This window comes from Akebia trifoliata, chromosome 3 (genome assembly GCF_017979445.1).
Source record: "Akebia trifoliata isolate Shusen 1 chromosome 3, ASM1797944v1, whole genome shotgun sequence".
Taxonomy (NCBI): domain Eukaryota; kingdom Viridiplantae; phylum Streptophyta; class Magnoliopsida; order Ranunculales; family Lardizabalaceae; genus Akebia; species Akebia trifoliata.
In genome coordinates, this window is record NC_141377.1 from 42870648 (window position 1) to 42883960 (window position 13313).

At 33.6% G+C, this 13313-nt stretch overlaps 1 protein-coding gene across 4 annotated transcripts; it reads left to right on the top strand.

Moving 5' to 3' along the window:
* Positions 1 to 4933: 4933 nt before the first annotated feature.
* LOC147407129 (protein FAR1-RELATED SEQUENCE 5-like) lies at positions 4934 to 12613 on the top strand. 4 transcript variants are annotated; one of them, XR_015176708.1, is made up of 5 exons: positions 4934 to 5458; positions 6539 to 8859; positions 8962 to 9031; positions 9198 to 9334; positions 9824 to 10165. XR_015176708.1 is itself a non-coding variant. In XM_086435531.1 (5 exons), the coding sequence occupies exons 2-3, from the start codon at positions 7425 to 7427 to the stop codon at positions 9027 to 9029; spliced, it is 1503 nt and encodes a 500-aa protein (XP_086291657.1). In that variant the 5' UTR covers positions 4934 to 5458; positions 6539 to 7424; the 3' UTR covers positions 9030 to 9031; positions 9298 to 9334; positions 9824 to 10165. The 4 variants fall into 4 exon arrangements, 2 of the variants coding, with proteins under 2 accessions (XP_086291657.1, XP_086291658.1); XM_086435531.1 differs by having other exon boundaries at positions 9298 to 9334; XM_086435532.1 differs by lacking the exons at positions 4934 to 5458; positions 6539 to 8859; positions 8962 to 9031; positions 9198 to 9334; positions 9824 to 10165 and adding exons at positions 10534 to 10671; positions 10779 to 11449; positions 11524 to 11652; positions 12207 to 12613.
* The last annotated feature ends 700 nt before the right edge of the window (positions 12614 to 13313 follow it).

Genomic DNA, 13313 nt, shown 5'->3' on the forward strand with positions numbered 1-13313 from the left:
GTTCGGGTACGGATTGTATATTAAAAAATCCGATTGATTTTGTTCGGTTCCAGATTAGGGGTATAATAGAACCGAACTAATCCGAAGTATCTATTATAATATATATATATATATATATATATATATATATATATATTATAATAAAAACTCATCAAAGTCTTCAACTTTATCTCCTCTATTTTTTTCTAATAAAAACTCATAAAAAATGTACACAAATCTTTTTCTCAACTCTCAAATGAATCAACCCATTTATGAAAAAACTTTTTCAAAGAGTTTAATTCCTTGTTTTTTTACGATAATCTTTATGCTGTATTTGTTAGATAAAATATACTATACGAACTTAGGCTTGGATACGTTAATTTACCATTTATGGATTAGTTTCCTCACTAACTCATCCAAAATACCAATTTTAAAATTATAATTTTTTTATAGTCTCATTGAGCTTCCTCTAATTTTCAATTTTTACTGATTTCAGTCAGAATTTAATCATAAAATCATTTTCATTTTAAAAATAGACATTATTTATGATCTGATCCAAAGGATTCTTCTTTTGAAAGAAAAAATACTAATTTTTCTATTTTGAAAGTATGAGAATCGAGAACCGATCCGAATTAAGGTTGGTTTAGATTGGTTCGGTTCTATAGGGTAATTGGATTGGTTCGGTTTCAAATTTGTAGAACCGATCATGTTTGATTCGATTCCAATTTTGTCAAAATCCGAACCAATCCGAACCATGTGCACCCCTAATAACTCCCACTGCACACTCCTCCACACATAGTTATATAACATTTAATGGCTGTGATGCTACCACACCATTATAATATGACTACACCCGAACTTATAATAATGACTACACATCATTGTATTATAGAAACATGTCATAAGTGGAAATTGTTATTGTTTAAGATTTTTATAACTCCACATTTCCGTAATTTTGAAGAACACCTCGAGATTTTGGTGGACCTTAGAGGTAACCATTACTGTCTTCAACTGAAACATTCTCTCCTTAAGAACAAAATAAGGTTTTAGAGGAAATTGAAGACGATAGGTTTTTGGAAAGAAAAATCATTTGATTTTGCCAAGAGGTTGAAGATAACAAGCATGAAGATGTTCCATAGGTTTTAACCTACATAGGGCTGGGTTGGGAAACTCATATGTTCACTTATAATCTTGACTGTGTAAATATGAAATCCAATGCTGGAATTAAACTTAGAAACGTGGGATGTATTATTGGGATACATCTCTTATCCCAATCATTAGATTCCGTGTTAACATGATTAGAATTGTGAGTGAACATATGAATTCCCTTTCCATGAGTAAGTTGGTCTCTTAGGAAATTAAAACTGAAGACAATGGTTATATCATCAGGTTGAAGACATGGTGAGGCACTCTAATTTTCACCAAACCAAGAGAGTGCCTCAGAATTAACCTCAACGGTTTTGATCCATGTTCTTGTGGTGTTCTTTTAGTTTTCTTTTATCTTCCTAACAATTTGAATATTGATCTTGATGATTCATGTTCAATCCTTGTGATCGATGATTTACCATCTTTTAATCAGGACGGTTGTAAAAGGTTATCTCAATGATTGGAACAGAGGTCAATCTCAATGACCTTGATAATTTGAATCATCGATTGATAGGGGGGTCAAGAAGCATTAAGAAAGAAAAAAAAATTCACTAAAGAGACCATCAAGTAATTAGTAACAAATTAGGGGATTTAGAAAGAAAACTCTTCCTGTTGCGGAAAAACTTCCAACGACCAATCAAGATTGATACACTATGAAAATTAAAACGGAGAAAACAAAAAACACAAGAGATTTACGTGATTTGATAAAATTACTTATATCCATAGGCGATGATGATAATTCCTTATTAATGAAAACTACGAAAATATAATATTTTTAGAGTTTCTGAACTTAGAATATATATACCATCGTAAGACAAAACATATATTATTAATTATGAAAATACCCCTAAAAATTGTATCGACGATCAGGGTCTGTCCACCCCCACACCCCCGACTACAAGTACATCTAAAAAACTCAAGTTAGGTCATAAACCAACACTTCCTTGGATGTATTAAGTAATTTTTTCTTATTATAAATATATAGCGCGTAGGTACAAACGAAATTGATCTCATGGGAAAATTAAGAAATTGAGTTAAAAATCATAAAAATTTGGGAGGCCAATTTACTAAATAAACAAGTAAAGACTCGAGAGAAGACGAGGCTAAGATAAAGAAAACATGTTTAAAGTTAAATTTCTGATAAAATATACTTTATGCGATATTAAATAGAAGAACGGGACAAAGACGATGATTAGACTTTGTCGTCGAGTGAACACCTTTTTATGATTGAATGAAGATTCTGCAAAATAAAAACTCCTTTCTAGGATCCAACGGTTGTTATGAGAAGTATTCCTCGATTTCTAAGAAATCCTCTCATCACAGCAAATATATTTTTCTCAAACATGACGTGTCAAGCAATGAGACAAGAATTCTCTTTGTTTGCTTGCTATTGGTCCACATGCAATCAATATTATATTACCTTATGCTTTTATTTGGATTTTTCTAATCTTGGACGACTCACTAAATAGTCACGACTAGGGGTGTAACTTGGCTCGATTTGTGGTAAAATTGGAATCGAACCATTACAAGTCGGTTTCACTAAAAAAGAACTAGAAACGAATCAAATACCCATAGAATCGAACCAACCCAAACAATCCAAGGTTGGGTTGGTTTAGATCGATTCTATGGGTTGCCAATGTCTTATAATATAATTGAAAACAACATACTTTCAGTGAAAATAAATAATAATAATAATGAATATGAAATTTTATATAAGAAATCGTTAAGTGATTCATAAAAAGATGTCATTCATTTATTCATAAAATAAAGTCATAAATCTATGTGCTAAATAATCATTACAAATATATTAAGTCATTATGAGTTGGGTTCTTGATTTGGTTTGGTTCTATACAAGTCTTGGATCGGGAATCAAACAAAATTGATCGGTTTTCCATTTTCTTAATCCAGAATCAAACCGCAACTTGTAATGAGTTGAACCATACCAACACAAAGCCATCAGTTTGGTTCGGTTCTCGGTTTGAATTGGACCAAGTTGCACACCTAGTCATGATTGGGATGGGAGGAAATTAAAATAATAATAATAAAAAAAAACTGTAATTTCCCACATTTTATAATGAAAAAATTACTTAATAGACCTTGTGAAAGGAGTTTCTTTCAAAGTAGTCCTTAACTTTCGGAGGATAGTTTGATAATCCATTTAATAATTTTTTTTTATATCTAAAAGGTCAGTCAACCTCATCTCTCGTTATAATATTTTTGGAGCACTCAAACGATTTTTTTATCTTCTTCACATACCTATAAGTTTTTCAATAGAAAATATAATCATTTTCAATGATTTTTCATCATGAATGACGAAGTGGAAAAGGACATACTCCTAATTTTTAACATTTAGATGTATTCTTTCGATTTATAACAAAAGGATAAACAAAGTTGGAATTCTAATTTTTTTTTAAGATTTCATCATAACTTGTGATTTGAGGATCACTACACAATTATAATATTTGTATTTTAGGTATTTTGAGAAGATTTATCAAATATTGGAGTTGAAAAAAATTTAAACAAAAAAAATAAAAATAAAAAATTGAATAACATTTAGAGTGTCATGTTCACCATCTTTTTATTGTCGAGTACTCAAGTTCACCACTTTTTTTTATTGTCGAGTTCAACGCTTTTATTGTAGAGCTAGACAATTCTATCGTCGAGATCAACATTTTTATTGTTGAGATAAGCATTTTTTTTAAAGGTTGAGTTCAACGATAAAATTGTTGAACTCAATAATAAAAAATTGTTTATCTTAATAATAAAAATGTTGATTTTGACAATAAAAAATGTTGAACTTGACACTATGTTGATATTGACAATTAAAAAAACTTTGAACTTGACAATAAAAAGTGTTGAACGCCATACTAGAAAAAAAACGTTGAACTTGATGCTAAAATTGTTGAACTCAATAATAAAAAGTGGAGAACTCAACATTGTAAACGTAATTTGGATTTTTTTCAATCTTGATATTGGATAGATCTTAACTAAGTACTCAAAATGTATGTATTATAGGTGCGAGCCAGACACTCAAAACAAAAGTTATGACAAAATCTTCAACAATTTTAGAATTCCAAGTTTGCTTTTGTCATTTATTGTTATAAATCATCGAAAAATACATTTAAATATTTAAAATTAGGAGTGTATAATTCTCCATTCGTCATTTGCGATAATCGAAAATGATTACAATCACGTCATTGAAAAAGTTAGGTATGTGAAGAAGTTGAGAAAATGGTAGGTTGGGTGGGTACTAAAAAAATCTAATAAAGAGAGATGGGGTTAAGAAACCGTTTATATATAAACAGGTTTACTAAACGAATTATCAAGACGCCCAAAAGTTAAGGACTGTTTAGAAAGAAGTACTCCCACAATGTCTATTGATCAGTTTGTCACGTTAGGTAGTCAGATTATCACGACTCTTCTTGAATTGTGATAGTCTAACTATCCCACGTGGCAAGCTCAATCAACTATTTTGACATGACAAGTTCAAGAACCGTAGATTTGTGTTCCTCGGGATACACGGCAGCACTTCCCCATAAAAGAGTGTATCTCGATGATTTTATATATCTTGAGGAGTGTAGATCCACAATTCTAAACTTGTCATGTCAAGTAGTTGATTGAGTTTGCCACGTGGGATAGTGAGATTGGCGCGACTATTTCTTCTTTTATAATTTATTTATATATATATATATATATATATATATATATATGGGTCGCGTTCCTACGACCTCCATTTCGACCCTCATCGCGACCCCCGATATCAGCCATACGATTTCCATTAGATCTACGGTCCAGATCAATTATTCAATGGTAAAATAACGAGAATTCGTTATTTACAAACGCCTCCCCGTAAAAAATAACAAAACAGTTCAGATTTCTTTTCTCTTCCTCTTCCTCATCTCTCACTCAAAAATAGATCAGATTTCTTCCTCTTCGTCTTCTTCCAAAGCTCTTTTCCTCTTCATCTTCTTCCAAAGCTCTCTTTAAACTCACATATGCAACAACCCCCATCGCCGTCTTCCTCATCTCTCTCTAAAAAATATTTCTGATTTTTTCCAAAGCTTTTTTCCTCTTCGTCTTCTTCCAAAGCTTTCTTCGTCTTCGTCTTCTTCGTCCTCTTCAAACTCACATTGCAACAACCCCCATCACCGTCTTCCTCATCTCTCTCTCTCTCTCTCTAAGTCGTTGCGAAGAAACGAAGAGCTCGGCCAAACCCCAGCTCGACAGAAACCCAACTCGTCATCCCTCCCTCTGCTGGAAACGAAGACAGAACCTCGGCTTCGTCCTCATCTCTCTCCCTCTCTCTCTCTCTCTCTCCAACAGAAACCCTAAGGTAAACCCTTAATTTTTTTTTTTTTTTTTTTTTTTCATTTGTTTTTTTATGTATCGATTATGACGAATCATCGACAAATTTTGTTTTCAAAGCTGCTTTGTTTCATTGATACTGAGTTATGGTATATTATACGAATGGGTTTGTCTAAATTCAAAATATCCAAGTATCCACGAAATCAGAAACCCTTAATTACTTTTTATTTTAAATTTCTTCAGTTATTCTGAGTTTTATATATGTTTTACTGAAAATTTTACAATCCTTATGTGTTTAATTCGAAGAAATGGGTTCGAATGGAAATTCCTATGCGTTTTTTTTTTTTTAATGATTGTTCATGTTCATGTTAATCTGCCTTATGTAAGCTGCATTTTTCTCTATCTAATAAATTGTGAATAGCTTATTATCCAAAACCTTCACAGATTTGGAAATACACTCTCAAATTTTTTATTTTGTTTTAGATTTGTATTTGTTAGATTTAACATTAACATGATCTTAATCCTAATTGTAAATAATTGTTGAAGTTGTTTCAATGTGTTCTAACACTTTGTAATGTTGAGAATAGGTAAAAGTTGGGGTGCCAATAGAAACACTCTCTCATTATTTATTAGATTTAGGATTTTATATAAGCCTAATCCTAATTGTAAACGACACCTAAAGTTGTTTCAATGTGTTATGACGCTTTGTAATGTTGAAATAATTAGTTGAACCAAGCTTTTGTAATGTTTGGATTGTGTGTTTTGATATTTAACTATGGTGTGATAAATTATTTATGAAATTGGGGATGTAATAAGTAAATTTTGATCACTTACTCATTCATTACAAGTGGCCTTAGAGATTTGGTCATATTTTCTAAGGCTATCCAGGGTAAGTTAACTAGCTATTTGACACACATGCCACTAATCCTTTTGTGGATTTTAGAAATGGCTTTCCATTTATTCCTTTAGATAGCTTCGAGTATCACTGATTTGAATGTAAGAAATATGAGTTGGCAATTCCTTTTGTATTATTATTTAGATGTTGAATAAATAGAAATTTCAATATATTTTAGTTAACCTCAACTGGGACTTTGTTAATTTGTTTTAGATAATTCTTCATGGATACGATTGACGTTGACAAGTGTGGAAGTGTGCATGTGAATGAAAATGTGGGATCATCTTCGATTATGGAAGTAGATATTGGGGAACGTGTTGATTGCCTCAGTCCTAACAAAGATGTTCGAAAGTTAAATACACCATATGTTGGGATGGTTTTTGATTCAAGTGAGGAAGCAAAAAAATACTATGAAGAATACGGACGTCAGGAAGGGTTTTGTATTCGTGTACGAAGTAGTTTAAGGACAATAAGAGGTTCAAATGCGGTGACTGGGATAAGATATGTTTGCATACATGAAGGCAAACATACACAGAGGATAAAAGAAGATGCGATAACAGATGAGAATGAAAAGGGGAAGAAGAGAATTGTAAGAAATTGTTCTACTTTTAAATGTGGATGTGAAGCAAACATGCGCATTGTATTCGACCAACGTGTAGTAAAATGGAGAGTGTCGGTTTTCAACGATGATCATAATCACAAGGTTGTCACGCCATCGAGGAGAATGAAAATGAAGTTGAATCGAAATATGCCAAGCATAGCTAAGGATCTAACAGAAACATTTCGTAATCAGAACATTCAAATTAATAAAATTCCATCAATTCTTCGTGGAGATATGATTGGTTTTGATGATAGAGACTGTTACAATCACTTTCGAAATGTTAGGCGACAGGATTTGGAAAGAGGTGATGCACAATGTGTACTTGAGTACTTTATTGAAAAACAGAATGAAAATCCACAATTTTTCTATGGGATATAATGTGATGAAGATGGGAGAGCAGTTAATTTTTTTTGGGTGGATGCGAGGTCAAGATTGTCATATGAATATTTCGGTGATGTAGTTACATTTGACACTACTTATAGGACAAATAAGTACAAGATGCCGTTCGCCCCGTTTACTGGAGTCAATCATCATTTTCAATCTATCCAATTTGGATGCGCTCTTCTAGGAGATGAAACAGAGACTACTTTTGTATGGTTGTTCGAGATGTGGCTTAAAGCTATGAGGGGAAAACATCCAATTTCAATAATCACAGACCAGGACTTGGCAATGAGGAATGCAATTGCCAAAGTTTTTCCCAACAGCCGTCATCGTCTATGTATTTGGCACATTCGGAAGAAATTTGCGGAGAAATTGTCTCATAAATACTTTGAAAATTCTACTTTCAAAAGTAAGATAGAAAAATGTATTTGGTCGACATATTCTGGGGAAGAGTTTGAAAAACAGTGGCATAATGTGATTCAGGAAAATGGATTAGAAGAAAATGAATGGTTGCAACACCTATTTGAAATACGGGAATCTTGGGTGCCTACGTATAATCGAACAACTTTTTTTGCTGGTATGAATACCACTGGGCGTAGCGAAAGCATCAATGCATTTTTTGATGGATTTGTTAATTCGACAACAAATCTCAGAGAATTTGTTGTGAAGTATGAAGAAGCTTTGAAAAATATTTTGAAAAGGGAGAGTGATGAAGATTATGAGACAGAGCACAAGTTTCGATGTGTCAATGATAACGACTTGCTTTTGAAACATGCAGCAACAGTTTATACGAGAAGTATATTTGAAAAATTAAAGGAAGAATGGGTCCAAGTTTTCCGATATAAAGTTGAAAGAAGGGAGATGGAAGAAGGAATTCAGACGTTTTTTGTGAAAACAAAGTTTGGCGAGCCTGATGAATTTATTTTAAAAATAAATGTGGATACCTACGAGGGTACATGCGGGTGTAAAAAATTTGAGTTTCTTGGAATTGTTTGTCGGCATTTTTTAAAGGTGTTCACACATCTTGACATTGATGTTATACCATCACACTTTATTATTGAGAGATGGAGACAAGGGGCCAATAAATTTAGGGTGATGGATGTACAAGTAACAATCGATGGTTATGAACCTTCCGAAGCATTAAGATATGGCAATATGTGTAAACAGACTGCTACATTAGCCAGTTATGCATCATCTTCAATGAAAGCATACGCATTTTTCACGAATGCCGTAAATGATTTGTCGAAACAAATTTATGCAATTAAAATGGAAGAAATGACAGAAATTGTTGCTCAACCGAATGAAGAGGCACATGAAAAAGGAAAATGTAACCTATCTCAGTTACTTTTAGACCCGAATGTCACGCAAACAAAGGGTAGAAAAAAGGATGACAAGGGAAAAGAAAAAATTGATACTACGGGTCGGTTGAAATCTAGTATTGAGTTGAGCCAACAAAAGAAGAAAAGAAAATGTGCATTCTGTCATAAACTTGGACACGATAAGCGAATATGTCCTGCAAATCCAAATAGAAAGAAAAAAGATTGTATTCAAGGTAATTATAAGTATCTTTATAAACTAATGACTTGATTTAATGCATTTAATTGAATAAATTTTAAGTAATGTCTTATTTATTTAGTTATGAATTTTTCCTCAGAAATTGATGATATACAAGAATTGGGCAAAGACATGGAGAGCGATCACGAGACCTTTCATTTGGAATAAGGGTATATTATGTTTGAATATATTCTCACTTAATGATTTTCTTAGTCTGTTGGAATATAATATATTCTCACTTACTGATTTGCTTAAGTTGCTCTTTTTGGTAATTCCTGAAAGTATGGTTAGTGTTTTTTGGTTGTTTATTGATTGATTTGATTACTAAATTTGCAGAATGTTATAATTGACCAAATACTACTAGAACCTGGAATACGGGTAATTGTTGCTATGTGTACCAAGATGCTGACATATATCTTTTTGATGATCTTTTTAGTGCTGTGGATGCTCACACGGGAACGCATTTGTTTAAGGTAACTCTTCTTTTTTTGACTTCTAATTCCTTGTTATTTCGTTGAATATAATTCTGAGTTGTTGTTCACTAGTAACTGAGATTTTGATTTTTTTATTTTCTTTTGAAATCTATGTAGGTTTAGCTCATTGGGTATCCTTTCAATGAGACTATAGCTTTTTATTTTACTTTTTTTCCCCACTGTTTTGGTTAAATAAGCATTTAATCATCAAGGGATTCTTATTTGTGCAAAACATATGTCTAACTTGGAACGAGCATGAAGAAATGAATGATACTTCTATTTAAGGTATAGAAATTGCAATCAAAACATAAACTTTGCAATTCTTGTGATTTATTTTGTTGTAGAAGTCAATTTCGATTTAATTTTTTTAAACAGAATTTCAAGATTTAAATCGTCATTTATATGACTTCCCCAACAACAGAGCCATCGGTGGTTCGAAATCTAGGTTCCCATTTTGAATTAAGAGTTCTTAATGTTCTCTTTCCACAGATTTTATATCATGCAAGGGAACATCGCATCTTCTGATCACATCATTGCTGAACTAATCGAAATGGGATTTGAATTATCACTAGTTTTAGAAGCTAAAAAGTAGTGGGTCCATCGCTCAACAAGGCAGTTGAGTTCATTTTGAATGCTTCTGAGAGAAAAATTAAGGTAATCCATTGGGTGCCTCTAATGGTTCAACTAGTCGAGCATGCACTTTAGGCAAAAGGGTTACCTCTGCCTTCCATTCTCCTCGTCAGATGAAATGGTTCAAGGATTTTCATCCTTGAAGAGTTTCCAAAAGGAAGCTTTGGAGCCTTGGTTAGCTAACCGAGATTGTCTCGTTCTTGCTGCAACAGGATCGGGTATGGATTTTTTATATTTTTATTTTAATTAAGTGAATTGGGTGGTTGTAATTGAGCTGAAGACCCCTTACAATGTCAGGATCAAAAAGAACAAATGAGTTTGCTTCCTCCTCACAAACTTTGTCTATAGGAAACAGAGAGCAGTCCTATGAAGATCCTATTGAAGAGTAAGTTTCATTTTTCAACTTTTTATTTTTATTCTTTTATTGAAGAATTAGTTCCTTAACATCAATGTAGAGTTGCTGATAAAATTAACTAAACTTTCCTCCCTTTTCCCTGTGACAGATTATGTCATGCTTGCAAAGAAATCCTAATATTTTGAAGTCCTTTCTTCAGGTTACTATATGCTGTTTTTGTCGTTTCAAGTGAGAATGCAACTGTTGCTGAATTGGCTGCAACATTACAGGGCAGCCCAAGGCCTTGCTCATGTTGCTTTTGTTGTTGATGCTAATATAACATCCTATCTCATGATGGGTTCTGTTTCACCAGGTTTGCTTCTCTTCTGGAGGATTTTGTGATCATCAAAGTTATATGTTTCATTACTTGACACAATCTGAACTAAATGTCTACCCTGGCCTGGTCCTTGATCATTGCAGTATAGGAATGACTTCAGCTTGCACATTAGTCTCATGCATATTAGTCTTATGCTGGTGTATGGCCTTCATTATGGGGTTCAAGGAATGACCCAAGAATACTATTTGTTGTGACGTGCTTCACTGGGGAAGATTGTGCTAAATTCTGAAGTGCGTTTATAAGGATGATTCGATGTCAGTCATGGAAATCTTGATAATGTGGTCTTCTGTTGGGGAAAGGATGATTCGATTTTTTACATCTCTTTTTGGATGATAGTGCTGATAACGATCCACTCTTAACCTGGATATTAGAAGGTCCTTCGTTTGGGGAGCAACTGGCTTCATGTGAGAAGATACGTGAGCAACAGAACCATGTAGTAGCTTTGGAGACAGTCAAGAGACTCTGTCTTGGAGAGCGTAAAGAAATGGAACAATCCACCAAATTCATTTCTCAAAGTTATGAGGTAGTCCTCCACAAGTGGAAAGAAAAGAAGGGGTCTGATAGTAGTACGCTTGAGTTGGAAGCTGTGTCAAATGTTCTCAATGAAGCAAAAGGTCTGAAAGTCTCGCAATCTAGATACAAGGAATCTTTGACTGGCAAAGATGAGGATTGGAGAATGCAGGACTTACTGTATCAATCAGAGACTTGCGTAGAAACAACATTTCTGAGACACCAGGAACGGTACTCTGTAGAGGTGGGTCTGTTGGTAGTTTTATCTGTTGTGGTCCATGTTGCTTATTTTAATGAAATTGTATTTCATTCTTGTAGTTCGGCAAAATTGATGCAAAGATCGTTCACACTGGCATTTCTATCTTGGCATTGGAGTCAAAGCTTGGGTCTTTTTCTACCTATGATCACCGGGCAATTTTGTTGCCTTTTCTGAAGTTATTCTTGCAGGTAAATAATGGTATTTTTACCCGATTTATGAACCACATCCTAGTTATCAGCCAACTCATATATGTAACAGGACATAGTTTGCACGATCACCCATTTCTATGGATTCTACAAGCACTGTCAAACAGACCCGCACGGCCTAACAGATCAACCATGCACCCATATCACACCATTATTCCCCATCTTGTTTGCTATTATTTTCTACATGGGTTCATTGACCTCAATGTTGAGAGAGAAATCAACATCCAATTGAGCTATGGGCCCAACTTCTGTTTACATTTTTCCAATATGGAGACTGTCTGGTATCTGCTACAATCAATCTGTTTTGTTATATGGTCATCCACGCAGAAGAGAAAAAACCATAATTTTGAATGGACTTTCATGTAAAATCCAATGAGAAGAAAATTATTAAGGGTCTCTATGATTGCACATGGTAAATATGTTTTTTAGGTCAATGATTGTGTGTTTTCCATGGAATTCATTTTCCTGTCCAACTTCTATTTACTTTTCTTCACGGGTAATGGGAAGAATAATAATCTTTTTCTCTTTAATGTCAGGTGAGGATAGGTTCTCAACTTTCCAAAGTAGGGATATAAGGAGTTCCATGGATTGGGTGGGGAACGAGTGGGTTGATATCAAGGCAAAACCAGATATTCTTTCATCCATTTCTGCAGCTGTCAGTCCTAGAATGAAGCTTTCTACTTGCTTGACTGTCACAATTACAGATGTGTGGTAGTTCAAGCTCTTCCTAGATCAGCTTAGAACCATAGTTGAATGTTTTCCATTAAGTCCAGACTTCTATTTGTGTTGTACTTATGTTCTTTAGGCCGTGAAGTCATTGTCTAAAATGTTTCTCATTTGTAATTTATGTATCGTCATGTTTAAACTAATCAGCTTGTTTGTATTTTGCACCTTGGAATTCAGTTTATATTAATGGTCATGTTGAGTGGATCATAAATCTGAAGCAGGTCAGGTGCAAGGGTAACTAAAGATGAACATTGGATCAAGTTCAATGTGGTCTGAGTTGTAATTCTCTCCTTTTGGTTTGTTGAGAAAGTGACCCATTCAATAACATACAAAACCCATGTCCTTCAATAGAAATGCCATCATTTTCTTCCCTTTTATTTTCTATATATTCATCACCATTTTGTTGGAATGATCACTGTGGCATAAGGTCAGATGAATTCATTTACTAAACATCAAACAACGTGCTGGTTGCCCAACCTTTGAAACCTATAGACCTCAGTGATGGATATGTATAACAAACCCATCATAGCCATTGACCATCTCACCACTCAAGTTCAAGTAGGTGAAAAAAAAAACAAACACTAAATAATATTCTCTGCTCAAAATTGAAGCCATGACCAATAAAGGAGTAATCAACAGCGTCAAAGTTAATAGTTACAAACACTTCTCCTAACTTCATTTGGCAATGTGGTGCTTACTTTGGCTCCAATTTTCTATTTTGGTCTGTGGTAGGTTGAATAAGTTAAAAACAAAATTCTCTCAGAGACCAAATATTATCAGCCTGATTTGTAACTTGATAATACTATCGTCTATAATGAATAAAAAATAACTAAAATAAGAGAATGATTAATTAAAGAGGGCCAATCTCCTAAATTCATTGAGGAAACTCATGCTGATATGCTTTCAAGCATGATGAT